This window comes from Ctenopharyngodon idella, chromosome 5 (assembly GCF_019924925.1).
Source record: "Ctenopharyngodon idella isolate HZGC_01 chromosome 5, HZGC01, whole genome shotgun sequence".
In the NCBI taxonomy this organism is placed as follows: domain Eukaryota; kingdom Metazoa; phylum Chordata; class Actinopteri; order Cypriniformes; family Xenocyprididae; genus Ctenopharyngodon; species Ctenopharyngodon idella.
This window is the reverse complement of record NC_067224.1, coordinates 21563185-21582553: the sequence shown is the minus strand read 5'-3', so window position 1 is coordinate 21582553 and position 19369 is coordinate 21563185. Positions and strand designations below refer to the sequence as shown.

At 35.1% G+C, this 19369-nt stretch overlaps 3 protein-coding genes across 7 annotated transcripts in view; all 3 read left to right on the top strand.

Annotated features, from left to right (window-relative positions):
* Positions 1-1271: 1271 nt before the first annotated feature.
* On the top strand, positions 1272-6955 carry LOC127513592 (annexin A3-like). The gene is made up of 14 exons (XM_051895503.1): positions 1272-1371; positions 1747-1778; positions 1855-1902; positions 2192-2279; positions 2449-2543; positions 2640-2753; positions 2916-3006; positions 3086-3165; positions 3257-3313; positions 3443-3536; positions 3633-3728; positions 5570-5628; positions 5721-5843; positions 6245-6955. The coding sequence occupies exons 2-14, from the start codon at positions 1764-1766 to the stop codon at positions 6302-6304; spliced, it is 1020 nt and encodes a 339-aa protein (XP_051751463.1). The 5' UTR covers positions 1272-1371; positions 1747-1763; the 3' UTR covers positions 6305-6955.
* A 323-nt stretch (positions 6956-7278) lies between these two features.
* On the top strand, positions 7279-12331 carry LOC127513591 (annexin A3-like). 2 transcript variants are annotated; one of them, XM_051895500.1, is made up of 14 exons: positions 7279-7387; positions 7783-7814; positions 7899-7949; positions 8149-8236; positions 9655-9749; positions 9832-9945; positions 10103-10193; positions 10279-10358; positions 10450-10506; positions 10882-10975; positions 11067-11162; positions 11270-11328; positions 11421-11543; positions 11945-12331. In XM_051895500.1, the coding sequence occupies exons 2-14, from the start codon at positions 7800-7802 to the stop codon at positions 12002-12004; spliced, it is 1023 nt and encodes a 340-aa protein (XP_051751460.1). In that variant the 5' UTR covers positions 7279-7387; positions 7783-7799; the 3' UTR covers positions 12005-12331. The 2 variants fall into 2 exon arrangements, with proteins under 2 accessions (XP_051751460.1, XP_051751461.1); XM_051895501.1 differs by having other exon boundaries at positions 7330-7387; positions 7759-7814.
* Positions 12332-15781: 3450 nt separating this feature from the next.
* The window catches only part of bmp2k (BMP2 inducible kinase), a 36570-nt gene continuing 32982 nt past the window's right edge, over positions 15782-19369 (top strand). For 3 of the 4 annotated variants that reach the window (XM_051894985.1, XM_051894983.1, XM_051894984.1), the window contains exon 1: positions 15782-16670. In XM_051894985.1, coding sequence (XP_051750945.1) covers positions 16526-16670 — 145 coding nt within the window. In that variant the 5' untranslated portion in view covers positions 15782-16525. The remainder of the gene's footprint in view (positions 16671-19369) is intronic. The other variant, XM_051894982.1, reaches the window with a different exon arrangement.

Genomic DNA, 19369 nt, shown 5'->3' with positions numbered 1-19369 from the left:
TTCCTAAACTGTGTCACACTTTGCTCAAATCAAATATATGATTATTGAATTTATCATAAATTTTAATTTTAGGAGACTTTATATATATATATATATATATATATATATATATATATATATATATATATATATATAGGAGACTGAGTTTATATATATATATATATATATATATATATATAATATATACACTACCAGTCAAAAGTTTGGAAACATTACTATTTTTAATGTTTTTGAACAAAGTCTCTTATGCTCATTAAGGCTGCATTTATTTCATAATAAATACAGAAAAAACAATAATATTGTGAAATATTATTACCATTTAAAATTATCGTTTTCTATTTTAATATACTTTAATATGCAAAGCTGAATTTTCAGCATCATTACTCCAGTCTTCAGTGTCACATGATCTTTCAGCAATCATTCTAATATGCTGATTTGATACTCAGTTATTATCAATGTTGAAAACAGTTGCTTAATGTTTTTTTGGAACCTGTGATACTTCTTTCAGGATTCATTGATGAATAAAAGGTTAAAAAGAACAGCATTTATTAAAAATATAAATCTTTTCTAACAATATAAATCTTTACTATCACTTTTTATCAATTTAACACATCCGTGCTGAATAAAAGTATTAATTTCTTTCAAAAAAAAAGAAAGAAAAAAAATTACTGACCCCAAACTTTTGAACGGTAGTGTATATTGTTACAAAAGATTTCTATTTTATTTTTTAACTTTTAATTCATCAATGAATCCTGAAAAAGTATCACAGGTTATAAAATAATATTAAGCAGCACAACTGTTTCCAACATTGATAATAAATCAGCATATTACAATGATTTCTGAATGATCATGTGACACTGAAGACTGGAGTAATGATGCTGCTTTGCATCAGCTTTGCATCACGGAAATAAATTATATTTTAAAGTATATTAAAATAGAAAACCATAATTTTAAATTGTAATAATATTTCACAATATTATTGTTTTTTCTGTATTTATTATGAAATAAATGCAGCCTTAATGAGCATAAGAGACTTCGCTCAAAAACGTTAAAAATAGTAATGTTTCCAAACTTTTGACTGGTAGTGTATATATATATATATATATGTCATTTTAGTGGTAATAAAATAGTTTTGAATGCATTTTAAATGTTATTGGCTTTTTGAGAACAAAATAAAATATTTTTTTGCCTTTTGAATTATGTGTAAAATTCATAACCGCATGTTACTCACGAAGGGAGAGGCTCAGTAAGAATGCATATCTTTGGAGACCATGACATCATGTCTCTCACGCCCTTAGAAAACAGGTGAGGAGAACAGGAGACGTTAAACCAGACAGAGGGCCACGTTGTTTAATACTTTGTATTACGAAGGTAAGAGCAAAGACGATTTCTAAGTATACAAAAACTGTAAGTTGCACTAATGCTAAATGTTGGTTTAATTAATAGAGCACATGCTTTGGATATGCAACCCATATGCCCCACGATGTTAAAAGAAAAGTTCTTCAAACTAATCGCTGCCGTTAGTCAGGGTTCAGTCATAATATGACAGCCTTTGTCAAAACTTGTTTATTGCTGAGATTTTAAAACCTAATTCAGTCGTTACCTTTCCTTTTTTGTTTAGTTAAAAAGAAAGTGAAAGAGAGAAAAGCAAATGTGAATGAAATGGATACTTGTACATGCGTATTGCTTGACTGTGTATCTGCTAATCGATGAAAAGATTTGAATTATGAAAATGTTTGTTTATAGAATCTTCCCAATCAAAAATGGCAGACTTGTGGGTAAGTACAGTATACTTTTGCAGCATAGAATATTGCTGATTACAAATTTGTTGAGATTTAATTTCTTGTATTGCAGGATGACTTAGAGAGCTTTGCGAATGCTTCCTCTTCTTTCACCGCAGTGGTAAATAAACTTGTTTTAGATATTCTTGGTTGTATATATCATTTCATATGAAATTCATTTATGTTTTACCAGTGCTAGTTGTCACACTTTGGGTTCCACAAAATATTTATCAGGGCAGGTCTGTATTTTAAAGGCAATGTATTAATACAAACAATTAAAAATGTACCTATAAGTGGACTTTTGACACAAAACAGTTACTAAGATATAGAATTTGTTACAACTTACATATGTGACAACTATAGCCTCCAGTACCCAGAAGCATTTAGATTTTTGTCTTCTTCTTCTTCAGCCAGGAGAGAGGGGTACCATTAAAGCTAAAGCTAACTTCAACGTCAGTGAAGATGTTGCAGCTCTTTGTAAAGCAATTGAAGGCATAGGTACATAATCTACATAGTACAGTATATTCTAAAAACAGATTTCTTTACAGTATTGTTTGTCAACTCTGTTACTGTCACTTCTGATACATACTGTCAACATTGTTACTTTACCTTTGTAACAGATGTATGTATGTATGTATGTATAAACATCACCAATTTTACTTAACAGGTACAACTGAGAAAACGTTGATAGAGATACTGACCCACAGGAGCAGCAGTCAAAAGCAGGCTATTTCAAAGGCATACCAAGAAACCACAAAGAGGGTAAAATCTGTCTTCTTGCACATATGTATGTGTGTTTTTGTGTGCACATGAAAATTTTGCAAGTCTTGTAATTCTTAAAAAATGTTGTTTGTCTAGATTCTTGTTAATGACTTGAAAGGCGACACTCAGGGCAAGTTAGAAGAAGTGCTTGTTGCACTCGCAAGACCTCCTGCAGTCAATGATGCTAAATGGTTAATCGAAGCAATCAAAGTAAATTATATTTCCTAATTTTCCTTTGTGAATACTTATTTTTTATTTTCTCCCTGTACAGTGTTTTAAGGCAAACTTCAGCTGTTTATGTGAGCATATTGAATGTAATGTTTGTGGATATTTTTCATTGTTTTCCTAATACATTCATGAATTGTTTTCCAGGGGGCTGGAACGGACAACAGTATCCTGATAGAAATTCTTTCCTCACGGACAAATAAACAAATCAAGGAGCTGTCTGCAGCATATTCTGAGGGTGAGATGAGGAATCTATTGTAGTAACAAGTAAGTTACAAAAAGTTGTTATAATTGCTTCTCTTCCCGTTGCGCTATAGAAACAAAGAAAACACTGATACAGAGCCTAAAGACCGAAGTTTCGAGAGATTTTGGCAAAGCCATCCTTTTGCTTGCTGAGGTGATTAAATACACATGTATAGCAGTTTATTCTAATGAATGCAATTGATACTCTGGAAATTAAAGATATTTCATTTGTCTCTCATTGTAAGGGGGCGAGGGACGAGAGCACCAATGTGAATGCAGACCAGGCTAGAGAGGATGCAAAGGTACAGAAATCTCAGAAAAGTTTCCACTTTTATATAATTAGTCCCACCATGATGGACAGCTGTTGAAGATGTTGAAGATTATGTTTTCTATGATTAGATGTGAGTATCTGTTCTCTGTTTTCTCCATAGGCCCTCTATAATGCGGGCGAGAAAAAACTGGGAACTGATGAGTCCAAGTTCATTGAGATCCTCTGTAAAAGGAGCATCCCTCACCTGAGACAAAGTAATCAACATAATCATCTGTATAAACACAAGCGTTTCATATAGGAACTGAAATTGCAGGTGTGTTTTAAATATAACTTGACATGTCCTTTTGCAGCAATATTGGAATATAAAAACATCAGTGGCAAGACTTTGCAGAAGAGCATCGAGAAGGAAATTTCTGGAAGCCTGGAGGAGCTGCTGGTTGCTATTGGTATATTTCTAATTTTAATGCAAATACACAATAAGTATATATATATATATATATATATATATATATATATTTACACACACAGTGCTCAGCGTAAATGAGTACACCCCCTTTGAAAAGTAACATTTTAAACAACATCTCAATGAACACAAAAACAATTTCCAAAATGTTGACAAGACTAAGTTTTATATAACATCTGTTTAACTTATAACACGAAAGTAAGGTTAATAATATAACTTAGAGAACAAAATTTTCAATTTTACTCAAATTAGGGTGATGCAAAAATGAGTACACCCCACTGAAAGTCTCTGGAGCAAAGCTAAATTTTAGACTACAAATGTCTAATTTAGCAAGAATTGAACCACAGGTGAGTCTAATTATTCATTACACAGGTGTCCAGCAGACAGTTGACTATAAAAGGGTGTTAAAACCCCTTCCCATTTCATGCTGTCAGCAATGGCACCACATGGAAGAGAAATGTCACAAGACCTGAGAAAGAAAATCATTTCTTTACACCAGAAAGGTGAAGGCTACAAGAAGATCAGCAAAGCTTTACTTATCAGTCAGAATACTGTAGCAAAAGTGGTACAAAAATGTAAAAAAGATGGAAGTGCAACCATATCACAGAGACGTCCAGGTCGTCCACGGAAGTTAACACCTCGACAGGAGCGTCTTCTGATGAGAAGGGTTGAAGAAAATCGGCATGCAAGTTCACTGCAGTTATCTAAAGAAGTAGAAAGCCAAACTGGGGTGACAATTTCCCGTGACACAATACGGCGTACACTGCAGAGGAATGGCATGCATGGGTGCCGTCCACGAAAGAAGCCCCTCCTAAAGCCCAGGCACAAAAAAGCCCGCCTAGAGTTTGCCAGGGCCCATGCTGACAAAGATGAAGACTACTGGGACTCTATACCCTGGAGTGATGAGACCAAGATAAATGTTTTTGGAACTTATGGCTTCAAAACTGTATGGTGTCGCAAAGGTGAGAAATACAAAGAAAAATGCATGGTGCCTACAGTGAAACATGGTGGTCCAGTGTCCTTATGTGGGGCTGCATGAGTGCTGCTGGTGTCGGGGAGCTGCATTTCATTGATGGCATCATGAATTCACAGATGTACTGCTCTATACTGAAAGAGAAGATGCTACCATCACTCCGTGCCCTTGGTCGTCGTGCACTTTTCCAACATGACAATGATCCTAAATGCACATCTAAGGCCACTGTTGGATTTCTGAAGAAGAACAGGGTGAAAGTGATTCAGTGGCTCCTGATCTGAACCCAATCAAACACCTATGGGGAATTCTGAAGAGACAAGTTTAGCATCACTCTCCATCCAGTATCCAGTCTCTGGAGGTCATTCTTAAAGAATGGAAAAAGATAGATGTTGCAAAATGTCGCCAACTTGTTCATTCCATGCCTAGAAGACTTGGTGCTGTCATTAAAAATCATGGAGGTCATACAAAGTACTAGATGTAGTAGTTTTTGTTGTGGGGTGTACTCATTTTTGCATCACCCTAATTTGAGTAGAACTGAAAAATGTGTAATCTAAGTTATATTATTAACCTTACATTCATGTTATAAGTTAAAAAGATGTTATATTAAACTTAGTCTTGTCAACATTTTGAAAATTGTTTTTGTGTTCATTGAGATATTGTTTAAAATGTTACTTTTCAAAGGGGGTGTACTCATTTACGCTGAGCACTGTATGTATTATATAGATATAGATATTGATATGATATGATATGATATATATATATATGTATATGATATATATATATGATATATATATATATTTGTGTGTGTGTGTGTTATATTCTATATTTTCAAATACACTTATTTCTTATAGTAAAGTGTGTAATGAGTACTCCTGCATACTTTGCTGAAAAACTCTACAAAAGCATGAAGGTACAGCAAAAAAAATTTCAATCATTGTGTTTGTTCAACACTGATGTTTGTATTAAAAATAGGACTGTTTTATACTATTTGTGAACCTGCAGGGAGCAGGTACAGATGAAACCACTTTGACCAGAGTAATGGTCAGCCGTGGAGAGATCGACATGCTGGACATCAGAGCTGAATACAAGAAGCTCTATCAGTCTTCACTCTACAAGGAAATAAATGTAGGCTGATATAAATACTTTAGCACAGGTTCAGGTCATCTGCCATCTTTCTTTGAGTTATGCTTGAGCCCAGTAATACCTGACCTCCTGATCCTCAGGTTTATTTGTTTAATCTTGCTCTCAAGAGATCCTAAAATTCATTAATGATATATTGTAACTAGAAATATTCACAAGCACATGAACAAGTGCAGGATTTGAACAATCTGTTCCTCATGTCTGACAATGACCACAAGACTCTTCACCCATCTGTGTCACTGTTGTCCTCTTGTTTGTGATACTATATTTCATGCAAATGAAAGTCATTGGTGATGACTTGTTCTTGTATCTGATGTTGTGGTACAGTCTGTCCTGATTGTCTTAGTGATTATGACTGTGCGTGACTTTGCTCTCCTTCATTTCAGTCTGATGTGTCTGGCAGCTACGGTGAATGCCTGAAGATGATTTGTGGAGGAGAAGACTAACCTGTTTACAAAACCTGGTTACAAGTTCTCAGGATGCTTTATAAAATAGTTTCATGAGGGAAATATATCATTTATATCATAATATATAATTTCATCATGTATAGTTTAGTGCAGCTAAAAGTTACAGAGTGAGATTCATATTGATTAAAGATTCATATTTAAAACATACCTTTGGTTTTTGTCTCGGTCAAAACTGTTAAGACTTTTTGGTGGTGAATGGCCCCTCAGGCATGACTTTCTATGATTTAGAATAAACACCAATTAAAATGTTGCTGATAAATCATGAATATTATAATTAGAAATTAAAATGTTATGTTTATTGTATGCATTTATTAATTCTTTTGGTCTACATACAGTAATATTACATAATATGTCCTTCATTCATTATGTGAATCAGCAGAGTGAATTAACAGACTGGATTATAAGATTGAAATGCTGAAGAATATATTATTTTAGAACACAACAAAATTGTTTGTTTGTTTTAAACGAGTTTCATGTTTGTTTGTTTTAATACTGTAAGTGTCTAAGTGAGTGTCTATAAAACCAGAGAAAGTTTATCAGACATCTGTTTTTGGTGCTATCATATGGGTGAAATAATCAACATGATGCCTGTTTGTGCCTTTTTGGCAATAAAATAAATTAATAAACCCATTCCTAATGCATGATTATTTAATCTACCATTATAATTTAATTTATCCATATTTTATTATTATTATTAAAAAGGAGACTTGAGTTTGTGCAGTGTCAGAAATCTTGGCCCCACATGATAGTTATGTAACACTAAAAGCAATCATTTTAGCGGGTTTTGGATGTATTGTGTGTTAAATGCTAATTTGGCCTTGATGGGTGTTAAATCACTACAAAATAACAAGGAAATAAAGTGCAATTTTTCTTTTGACTGAAAAAAAAAAAATAATTCTTTTGATTGATAAATTCATAGTAGTTCGTTGGATATTCACGAAGGGAGAGGCTCAGTAATGTCTTTCGTGAACGATGACATCATGTCACTCACGCCCTGAGGAAGCAGGTGAAAAGAAGTTAAACTAGTCAGGGGGCCACGTTGTGTAGATTTGTACCGCAAAGGTAAGTGCAAACTGAATAAAAAGAGGACAGAAACGCAGGAAACATTTCCAAAGCTAAATCTTGATTTGATTTTGATTAACATAACTTCACATCAGATTCAGCATTCGATACAATCGATGCCAAGCAAGCAGATCAAGATAGAGAAGTGCGTTCATGTGATTGCTTCAGTCAGTCAGAATTTCTGACTCGGAAATCATGAAAATAGGCTACGAGTTTTTATCAAAGCTTAGTTTTCTGTAAAGTCTTTAAGATCTATTTCTGAAGGGAAGTCGTTTACCCTTGCTTTTTATGTGGCCTATTTAAAAAATGTGAAAAAAAATAAAATAAAATAAATAAATAATGTAGTCTAATGGATTCTGTACTGTAAATAGGATTTTTTTTTTTTATCACACTAGAATCCAAGAATCCAAAAATGGGAGACTTGTGGGTAAGTAAAATCTTAAAGCTTGATTCACTCATCTCTGAAGGTGATGTTTAAGTATGATTTTGAATTTAATTTCTTATGTTGCAGGAAGAATTGCAAAGTGTTGCGAATGCTGCTCCCGCTTCATTCACAGCAGCGGTAAAACAAACAAATAACTTTAATTTAGTTCTTTTTGTTTCATATATATATATATATATATATATATATATATATATATAAAACACGGGGGCTAGTTGTCACACTTTTAAACATTGTTGTAATTATTTATTTATTATTAATCAATTGGTGGATGGATGGACTGATGGACGGATTATTTGATTGATTACTCCTTCTTCAGCCAGGGGAGAGGGGTACCATTAAAGCCAAGGCTAACTTTAATGTCAATGAAGATGTTGCAGCTCTCCGCAAAGCAATTGAAGGCATAGGTACATAATATACATACCTGAAGTGCATTATATACTGTACGTAATATGTTCATTCATTATGTGTAGGGGAGAGTGGAGTAAGATGAGCCATTTTTTACTTATGTGGTCCTCAAGATAAGGGAAAATGAGGCAGAAGTACAATGAAAGTATTTAAAGTAATTTCAGGATGTTTCATATCATTTAAAATGATCAGAATATATCTATGACAAAGGGTTCTAAAAATATGGCTTCTTATAAAAAAAGTGTTCCTCTGGCTCAATTTACCCCAGGTTAGGGGTAAGTTGAGCCGAGTCAGTAGGTGGGTGTAAACTGACCATCTAACTGAATCTGAATCAAACCCATGTGAAATTTTAAAGATAATGTACCTATTTTAAAAATTAATTTAATAATCAAATTTCCTTTTACAAATATTCTTTGTAAAAATATTTTACAAATATTTCTTTTTTCAAAGCTAAATTAAACAACATAAAACCAACCAAATGAAGTTGAAATTTCAGTATCTTTAATTGTTTGCATTTCTGAAACAATATGTTGAACATCAAAGTTGTAACCTTCCCATAAACAGACTAAACAGAGAGTTTGTTGAGTAAAATTAAATAAAAACTAAATAAGAATGAATAAATGTCACTGCAACTAATCAACATTTTAGTCAAAAGGTTCTTGACATGGTAGTTTTTCTGCAATGTTGACCATGTTAGGCCATTAGGAACTACAGGTGGAAAGAAATATATGATTAAACATCCTCTGGTTCGTATCAGAGAAGGATTTGGTGTACTTGTACACTATTACTATCAAATAAACTCGAAAATAAAGATAAACTAAACCAGTTGCGTAATATTACTTTGAAATGACACCAGTTTATAATTCAGATTTAACTTAAATTCAGTGCCTTATGGTGGGGTAAGTTAAAACGCTGGCTCAATTTACCCCACAGCATTTGGCTCACTTTGCCCCATATCTGACATTTTAGGAAAAGCTAGCTAGCTTACCAATTCAGAATAACATTTAGCTAAATTACTTGCATGGTTTTATACGTTGCTAAATCACCAATGTGCATCATAAATAGTTTTAGACCTAGACAAATTTGCTTTGATGAAACAGCCATTACATCTGTTATGTTAAAATTTTACTTTGACAAGCCAAAAACAGTTTTTAAAGTAAATAAGCGACTTCCACTCCTCCCATGTGCTTCTCCTTTTCACAGTCTGGCAGAAATGATAGGTGGTTCTAAAATATATGATCACATGACAATAGAATGGTACGGTTGCCAAGATACAGGGGGGTGGATCAACTTACCCACTGGCTCATCTTACCCCACTCTCCCCTACATGATATATTTAGGGTCTTGTAGTCTTGTTGTTGCAATCTCTTTGTATATTTTTGAGAATGAATAAGTTATGTGAGTTATCACTTACCAGGTACAACTGAGAAGACGTTGATAGAGATACTGACCCACAGGAGCAGCAGTCAAAAGCAGGCTATTTCAAAGGCATACCAAGAAACCACAAAGAGGGTAAATCTGTGTCCTCTTGCTCATACTTAATTGTATGTGTGTGCAGTTATATAATGAAAATCTTTTAAATTTGTTTGTCTAGATTCTTGTTAATGACTTGAAAGGCGACACCCAGGGGAACTTTGAAAAGGTGCTTGTTGCGCTCGCAAGACCTCCTGCAGTCAATGATGCTAAATGGCTAAACAAAGCAATGAAAGTAAGTACTATATTTCCTAGTTTTTTAAATATATATTTTAGCAATAATCTGAGACATGTTCTAGCTATATCTATGTGAACATATTTTGCATGTTGTTTACCAATGTTTGTGGATATTTTTCATTGTTTTCCTAATACATTCATGAATTGTTTTCCAGGGGGCTGGAACGGACAACAGTATCCTGATAGAAATTCTTTCCTCACGGACAAATAAACAAATCAAGGAGCTGTCTGCAGCATATTCTGAGGGTGAGATGAGGAATCTATTGTAGTAACAAAATATGTAAGTTACAAAAAGTTGTTATAATTGCTTCTCTTCCCGTTTGCCCTATAGAAACTAAGAAAACACTGATACAGAGCCTAAAGACCGAAGTTTCGAGAGATTTTGGCAAAGCCATCCTTTTGCTTGCCGAGGTGATTAAATACACATGTATAGCAGTTTATTCTAAGGAATGCAGTTGATACTCTGGAAATTAAAGATATTTCATTTGTCTGTTATTGTAAGGGAGCGAGGGACGAGAGCACCAATGTGAATGCAGACCAGGCTAGAGAGGATGCAAAGGTACAGAAATCTCAGAAATCCCTTTCTATATGGTAACAGATCACCCTGAACTGAATTCATTATTTCAGAATACTTTTTCATTAGAATATCATTGGCTAAAAAAGTCTGTGGCATAAAAATATAATACATTTTGTGCTGAATCTTGCATTTCTCAAGGCAGGCTTTGTATATCAAAAAGTCTTCATTTAATTTGCTAGTTACAATAATAAGATATATAAACAACTACATACCTCAATCTCTCACAGTTTTGTCCTTGTTTCTATAATTAGGCCCACCATGATGGACAGCAAGCCAAAACTTGATCATCTATAGCAGCGTCGAAGATTATGTTTTCTATGATTAGATGCGAGTATCTGTTCTCTGTTTTCTCCATAGGCCCTCTATAATGCGGGCGAGAAAAAACTGGGAACTGATGAGGCCAAGTTCATTGAGATCCTCTGTAAAAGGAGCATCCCTCACCTGAGACAAAGTACCAACATAATCATCCGTATAAACACAAGTGTTTCATATGCTGAAATTGCAGGTGTGTTTTAAATATAACTTGACATGTTCTGTTGCAGCAATATTGGAATATAAAAACATCAGTGGCAAGACTTTGCAGAAGAGCATCGAGAAGGAAATGTCTGGAAACCTGGAGGAGCTGCTGGTTGCTATTGGTATATTTTTAATGAATTCTGAATGCACATACACAATAAGTATATTATAATATTTGATACGTGTTTTTACGTCTACATCTTTTTAATCAAATACTTATTTCTTATAGTAAAGTGTGTAATGAGTACTCCTGCATACTTTGCTGAAAAACTCTACAAAAGCATGAAGGTACAGCAAAAAAAATTTCAATCATTGTGTTTGTTCAACACTGATGTTTGTATTAAAATTAGGACTGTTTTATACTATTTGTGAACCTGCAGGGAGCAGGTACAGATGAAACCACTTTGACCAGAGTAATGGTCAGCCGTGGAGAGATCGACATGCTGGACATCAGAGCTGAATACAAGAAGCTCTATCAGTCTTCACTCTACAAGGAAATAAATGTAGGCTGATATAAATACTTTAGCACAGGTTCAGGTCATCTGCCATCTTTCTTTGAATTATGCTTGAGCCCAGTAATACCTGACCTCCTGATCCTCAGGTTTATTTGTTTAATCTTGCTCTCAAGAGATCCTAAAATTCATTAATGATATATTGTAACTAGAAATGTTCACAAGCACATGAACAAGTGCAGAATTTGAACAATCTGTTCCTCATGTCTGACAATGACCACAAGACTCTTCACCCATCTGTGTCACTGTTGTCCTCTTGTTTGTGATACTATATTTCATGCAAATGAAAGTCATTGGTGATGACTTGTTCTTGTATCTGATGTTGTGGTACAGTCTGTCCTGATTGTCTTAGTGATTATGACTGTGGGTGACTTTGCTCTCCTTCATTTCAGTCTGATGTGTCTGGCAGCTACGGTGAATGCCTGAAGATGATTTGTGGAGGAGAAGACTAACCCAGAAATACCACTGAAGATGTCCTATTTAGTTCTCTTACAATAGGTCGATCCATCGTATCCTGTGTGGCAAGCCCTTCGGATGTTAAATTTTAAATCTTTTATAAAATAGTTTTATTTAATAAAAAATTTTTCTCAGGAAATATATCATTTATATGTGTGGTTTACTGCAGGTAAAGGTACAGTGTAAGATTCATATTGATTCATGATTCATATTTAATGGTAGTGAATAGCATGAAAAAAAATTGCTTTAGACTAAACCCCATTGCAATTGTGCAATTCTGATAAATCATGAATATTCAAAAAATAAACAAAATACTATGAATATTTCTGCATTTGTCTTTTTGTAAAAAAATAAAAATAAAACATTTTTACATATTACCTTTTTGTTTTTCATACACTACAGCAGAGTGTTTTTACACACTGTCATAGTAAGATGATTTATTTCAGTTATTGATTTCTTAATCATTGGCCTAAATGTCACTCTGTTCTTTCCATGTCTGTTTCTGTCTCTATTATTTAATTCAATTTACCTGCTGCACTTTCATTTCTCAGTATTGAAGGCACAGTTTGCCAGACGTAAATGTCATTAAGAAAAATTTATTGAGTGTCTGTTAGACTTTAAAGGTAACCTTTTGGCTTTAAATTTTACTTTCTAAATGGCCTTCCTCTGCCCACATGGTTCCTGTTTGAGCTGTTTTTCTCAACTTCCCCCTTTTCATTAGACATTTACTTTAGACCAAATTGTAGCCAGACTTTCTTGTAGATAGTATAGAACTATAGTTAACCTATTTTTGGTAAAAGAAAAAATGGACCTTAGTTATAAATATGACAGTAGATTCTACTCATGATAATAATAATTATGCAAAAATCACAGCTCCTAAAAGTTTCATACAACACTGCAGGGCTCGACAATAAGGACACAAATGACACTCGGGACAGTGCTTCATCGTCACTAAAGTTTAGCGTTTGTTTTTAAGCATTGCCAATTTAAATGTTCAAGCGCAAGAGGACGCGAAAGAGAACTCGATACGGTACTTGCACGCTGTGAGACGTTGTGTGCTAATACTACATTGAGTTCTCTTTCACATCTTCTTGCACTTAAATGGACAAATTTACACAAAATTATGTCAAAATGCCCATCTTGGCTAATGTCCTAGTAAATGTAGTTATGTCTTAAATGAACATAAACAGTTGAGGTATAAAACACACGTAACTATATTTGAGCCGGGCATTAGGTCTTACCAGCCTAATATTCCTACTGTTGTCTGTTTTTAATGTTAAACAATGAAGGGCAAATAAAAAATCACTCACTGCTCTTGATTGAACAACTTTTGTAACTTCAATAAGGAGCAATCTAATTTATACAGTGCAGAATATGCAGAGTTATTTTACATTTGATTACTTTATTCAATTTGTGTACCTAAAAACTACTGTTAGACCTACCTGAAAAACGATGTTTATTTCATTTGTATGTTTGTTCTATTGTATTTATTTGTGCTATTGCATATAATTTGATTATTTGTTCTTATTTTTTACTGACTTGTCCTCAATAATATTTTAAATTTATATTAGGTTAGTAGTTTTTGCTGTGGTATCAAAATTGGAATCAAGAATTGTTAAATTTGGTGTCATAACCTTATTTATTAAGGTTGCATGGGTCAAACACAATAACTATTTTTATTATTACTTTTTTTGGCAGGGCAAGTAAAAATTCGAACTTTGAAATTTGAACCACTGGACCAACCAGACCACTAGAAAAATACCTTAGCATTGTGAACTGAACAGTCAACAAAGTGTAGTGCCATGTTTGAAAAACAACAACAAAAACAACACAAATCATCATTGCACACATTATGATAAAGATAACCAAGATATCTGGGCGTTCTTGTGATGTGCACATCGTTGAGTCATCTGTTCAGGGAGATGCTGCTGATGAAACTTTGCACAGTCAGGGGAGTTGATCTGTATTGAGGTGGAGAAGTGCCTGAGGGAACAGCAGATCCTCATTAATCCCATGTAATAATCCCAGACTCCAATTCGGTCTTCTACCTCTCCATCGACCTACATCTGTAGCTATTATCAGATAGCTGTCACATTTGTACAAGCATTATATGCATTTGGTTTTACAGCTCTTGACATTTTTCTTTTCTAAATATCCCAATTTAAATAGCTCGTGATTTTCTTGTGTAGATGATTTGCAGTTAACTGAGCACTTTGTAGCTTATTTTAAAAATTCAAAAATTAACAATATAAAAGTATAAAATAATATAAAAGTTGATCCACAAAATATGTGTGGTACATTGCAAAAGGTACAAATCTTAACATCTAATATCTACTCTTATTTTATGGGATGCGGAAGCACCTGCTCATTTTTCAGTGTTTGACCATTAGAGGGCAGGACATTTTCATGAACTGACTAAAAGATGTACCTGAGGTCCCTCAAAGGGTTTTGTGTTGTCAGTCCAGACTGGTTAACATCACGTGACTGTCTCAGTCTGACGTAATCTTTGTCAACATTATATGAGATGAATCAGTGCCCTGATTAAACATATATTAAATTATACATTTAATTATAAGTGTCATTTTTGAAAGTTATAGGTGGGAGATACATGTATAGAGTATTATATAACAACAACAACAACAACAACAAAAAGTAACTCAACTTTAAACTTCTTTCAAATTTATTTTAAAAATATTGATAGCTATTAATGCATGTAATTCACTATTTTGCACTTGAGAGAAAATAGTATAATCTGTACGCAACTTACTATGCAAAACATCTGCTTCACTTTTCTTAAATATAGACAAAGGTGATTAAATGTTAATTGTCATCATCGGGAGGTCTCTGCTCTGTGATTTTGTTATTTTCAACAATAGACATTAAATAAGCATCCAAATTCAAAATGAGACATGTATTAAATAAATAATAGGCTAAATAAGAATGGGTAATGTTGACAATTTAACCTAAAGTAAGATGTCACTGAGTAGAGGCTAGATATTTTGGGACCAAATGATGGATTGTAGTTATAATGCCATATTTCCCATAAATTAAAGAAAAATGTTTGTTTGGCCATTTTTTTTTTAAAATTTTTTATTACATTAATTTGAATGATTGAACTTATATAGTCGACACTACAATTTGTTCAATAACCAAGAAACTATAATAAGATTATTTGTTCGTCATCCCACCATGCTGTACAAAAGTCCACATAATGGATCCATTGAACATCATAAAAATAAATAATTAAAAAAAAAAAGGAAAGGAACGTGATATTTTTGTTATAGATATTGCTAATTAAAATTATTTTCTCATTTACTCCCCATTTTAAGAGCAAGCTACTTTTGAAGTCCGGTTAATTTTATGTTAGATAACTGTTTATCCAATAATTCTCACAACAACATAACGTTGGATTTGTGCATCTAATTCTTAAAAAACCGTGGACACACGTGTACAGTATTCGTGGAATGTGCCAGTCGCACTGCTTCAGCACCTCACACTCCCAAACAATCCATTCACATCTTTAAACACATTGGTTAAGATCTTTATCAAGCAAACTGATAAATAAAACGTAGACAGAGACAGTCATCCGTGCCATCCCATCAGAGAAGAGCATCTACGGGACGCGTCACGCTCACACCAATCATGACAATAGGAAGAAATCGGACAAAACAAAGTTAGGTTGTCAGACAGTCGGATTGGGCAATAACAAACCTCCCACTAATTCTCCGGCGAGTCACGAGAGTTCGAACTTTATCAGTGTGACTGGGGACTTCCAGAGCACGAGGAACCGCTCTGCCTTTAAAAAAAAATAACAGACGCTGCTCTCAACACCAGAAACGTTCGACCGCTTGGAGGATTTCAGGATTGTTTTGTAGTAGGCTAATACTTTTTACTATGATACACGGTGTCCTCTTCAAGCAGAGAGAGGAAGCCAATCAGCTAGCGAGCTGGCTAACTAAACTATCCAAAGGGGAAGTGGCAGCAGTCATCGTTTAAGAGTTTCGCTAGCGTAGCTTCCGCCTAACACACCCACTTTCTGTCTATTTGTTGTTCACATTGGTTTCAAATAACCTGGACTTCAACCAACTTAAGCTTTCGGCTGAACACAAAAGCATGCTTTGGCGAAACAGAGCGCTTCGCCGTTGTTAGCCAGCTAGCGAGGCGAATGGTCTCTCCAGCTCCAGCACAGGCTCGCTAGCCAGCCAAAACTGGAGTCGGCCTGAAAATACAGCAGCGTGGAGGTTATCACTCGTGCTGTTGTCAGTCATTAACGACAAAACGCTTGCCCTGACTGTTGACTTCTATGCAGTTGCTTCATCGGGCTTTGGGGGAAATAAGGAAGCATTCAGCTACGCCTCTCTGCGTCCCTCGAGCACTCAAGTGCCTGGCGCATCTCGGGAGAGCAGATCTCTCAGCATGCTGGACAAAAGAGCGGAGATGAGCAGATTGGCGTTTTAATCGTCTTTGGCTTGTTTGGAACTGTCCGTTTGGGGAAGGCGGGAACACAAGAGGCAAGAATGAAGAAGTTTTCGCGTATGCCGAAGTCAGAGAGCGGAAGTCTCGGGGGTGGGTCTGGATCTGGTACTGGAAGCAGCAACTACATCGGGAAGGTGTTTGCTGTCGGTCGATACCAAGTGACGGTGGAGGACCTGATCGCTGAAGGTAATGGATGCATTTGTTTAGGCCAATAACAATGAAATGGCAAAACCTACTGGTGAAGTGTATAAGAGCCCCCCAAACCCCACATACATCTGTTTTATAGAGCAATAAGCAGTTCAGGGAGGATAAACTGGCTGTTTACTGCAGGTTGCACCTCGTTATATCAACGCTTTAATAAGAACAGTAATGTAGCTCCTTGCCATGAAAAGAGGAACTAGCTTGGTGTTTGTCCTTCCCATAAATTGATAGAGATGATGCTTCCACATAACCACAGTTACTGATCACATGGCTTTTGATCAGGAGGTCTGGGCTGACCCAAATCGTGACCTAATGTTTGTCACTGCAAACCAAACAAAAAGAAGAAATGGTCGGTGTCTTTCATCTTGTCCTTGTTAAATTTTAAGCACAAGAGTTTAGTGAAAGCTCAGGCCCAAACATTCAGTTTATTGCCACACAATTACTACACATTGCCTTGGCACAAATAGATACTGAGATAGTAAAACAAAGTTTATCACGTATGTAATTTTACCCTCCCTCTACAGGGCACAACTTCTTAGAGTGGTTCTTAAGAGATTTAAGTAGTTTGATGTCTTGATAATAAACTCTCCTGGACATTTATAAACATTGTAGAGTGGCACTCTTATCTTTCTCAGTTGTTATTTAATAGCATGTTCAGCTGTTAAGTTCAGTATTTCCTAGTGTTACGTCTGTTTTAGTGTTTTGTTCTGCGTCATCTAAAATACTTAGTTCACACAGTTCTATAATGTGACTAATACAAGTGCTAGGGTGTTTGTTTCCCATGTAGATGTTGTCAGTTCTGTGAGTTTCACTGAACAGCAACTTGGCAGCCCTGAACTTGCTGACTGGACACAATTATATAATTTGCCATTAGTGCAAAAGTTCACCCTCACAAACAACTGGCAGTTAGTTTTCAACAACTGTTGAGTTTGAAGTACTTTTATTCTTGCTTTCTCACTCGATTGTTTTGTTTAATGTTGCATGTTTTTTGACTTGCGCTTTATCAAATGGTTTTATCTTTTTTTTTTTTTTTATACTCTTATGTTATTTAAAGGTGTCCCTTGAAATTGAATTTGTCCATTTGTAAAAAATAAAAATAAAAATAAAAAAAATAACTACAACCCCCTCTAGAAATGTCTTCTCAATATCACATCAGTGAATGTTCACCAATTTTTTTTCTATATTTTGTGTCATGCATAGGCATCTTTCATCATACAACTTTTGTCAGCAAACCTGAGAAAAGACAGTTATGAAAATCTGTTCTGCTTTTGAATGCATAATGTTAATTTTAATTTAGTCTTAAACGCATAGTTTACCCAAAAATGAAATTTTACCCGAAAATTCTCTAATTTACTCAAGCTTAAGCCTGTATGACTTTCTTCTGTGGAACACAACAGGAGATGATGATGGTCTGAGTCACTTTTCACTTTTATTACATGGAAAAATACAGTGAAAATGATTAAGAACTGAGACATTCTGCTTAACACCTCCATTTCTTTTCCACAAAATGAATTCATGTGCTTCTGAAAATGACAGAATTTGTATTTTTTTGGGAAATCACGTCCACATTATCTGCATGCTGTTCGAGTGATGGACAGGTGGTTTGTGGCCCTTTTGTTTTTGTGTTTGACCACCTGTTAAAAGTGTGTTGGCACAATGCAGAACACCATCCTGTGATGGAAGTTGCTTCTTTTGTGTTTGCTTATTGAGCCTGACTGTTTGTCCCTCTTGAATGACCACCATGCTCCGTTTTTATTATTCCAATAAATTATTTCAAGCAACTCATTAGAGACAGCTGGGGAGCTGGCAGAGGATGGGTTGGCATTTGGGCAAGGGACTACAATTCTGGATGGGTGCTTAATTCTGTCATTTGCTCCCTTTACAGTAGCTCTCAAAGAGCCTGTTCATGTGATTGTAGTGTAATGAGATGATTTATGAGGCTTGAGCAGAAATGAAGTCTGTAATGCAGTAAAACAGCAGATTTTCACCTGTCAGGACTCGGGACAGAATAAAAAATCTTTTGTGTCTGAAAATTGTCAGAGTAATTTAGTGACCGTTCGTGGTTTTCATTTGTATTAAATGCAAAATGCGTCAACAAGCTTTGTGTGGTCACTTAATGGCTGGCCACCTGCTCACCTTTCTGTCAACAAGCCCTGTTAGGACTGCTTTCTTTTGTCAACAGACCGCTCACGACTTCAGTGTTTTCCCCTGTTTCACTTCTTCAATATGTGACTTGCAGAATCTGCTTTGGTCTTTGATCTTTTACTAAAACAATAACTGTCATTCGACACCAAACCGGTTCAGAGCGGTTCCTAAGGTAAGGTGCAGTAACATTCTACTGCACTTTCGATAGGAGCGTTACTGGACTGACCTTGAATGAGTCGTGTACAGAGGTGTTGCCCCACTCACTGAGCATGTGCTGGCAGAATTGCTGTGCTAAGAGCTACTCTGATTTCCTTATCTCCTTTCTGCTATAGGGCCTGTATGTCCTATTGACAGTTGAAGGCGTGCGTAAGTGTATGTGTGAAGGAGACTTCATTCATTTTGACACCCTGTTACTTCAGCTTTGGTCTCTTGACATACATTGATTTTATGGCCTCTATTATATTAGTTATCGGAAAGTGTCCTTTTAGTTTCCCAGCATTGAATGCGTGTTTTGTCACATCAATACAGGTCTAAACAGT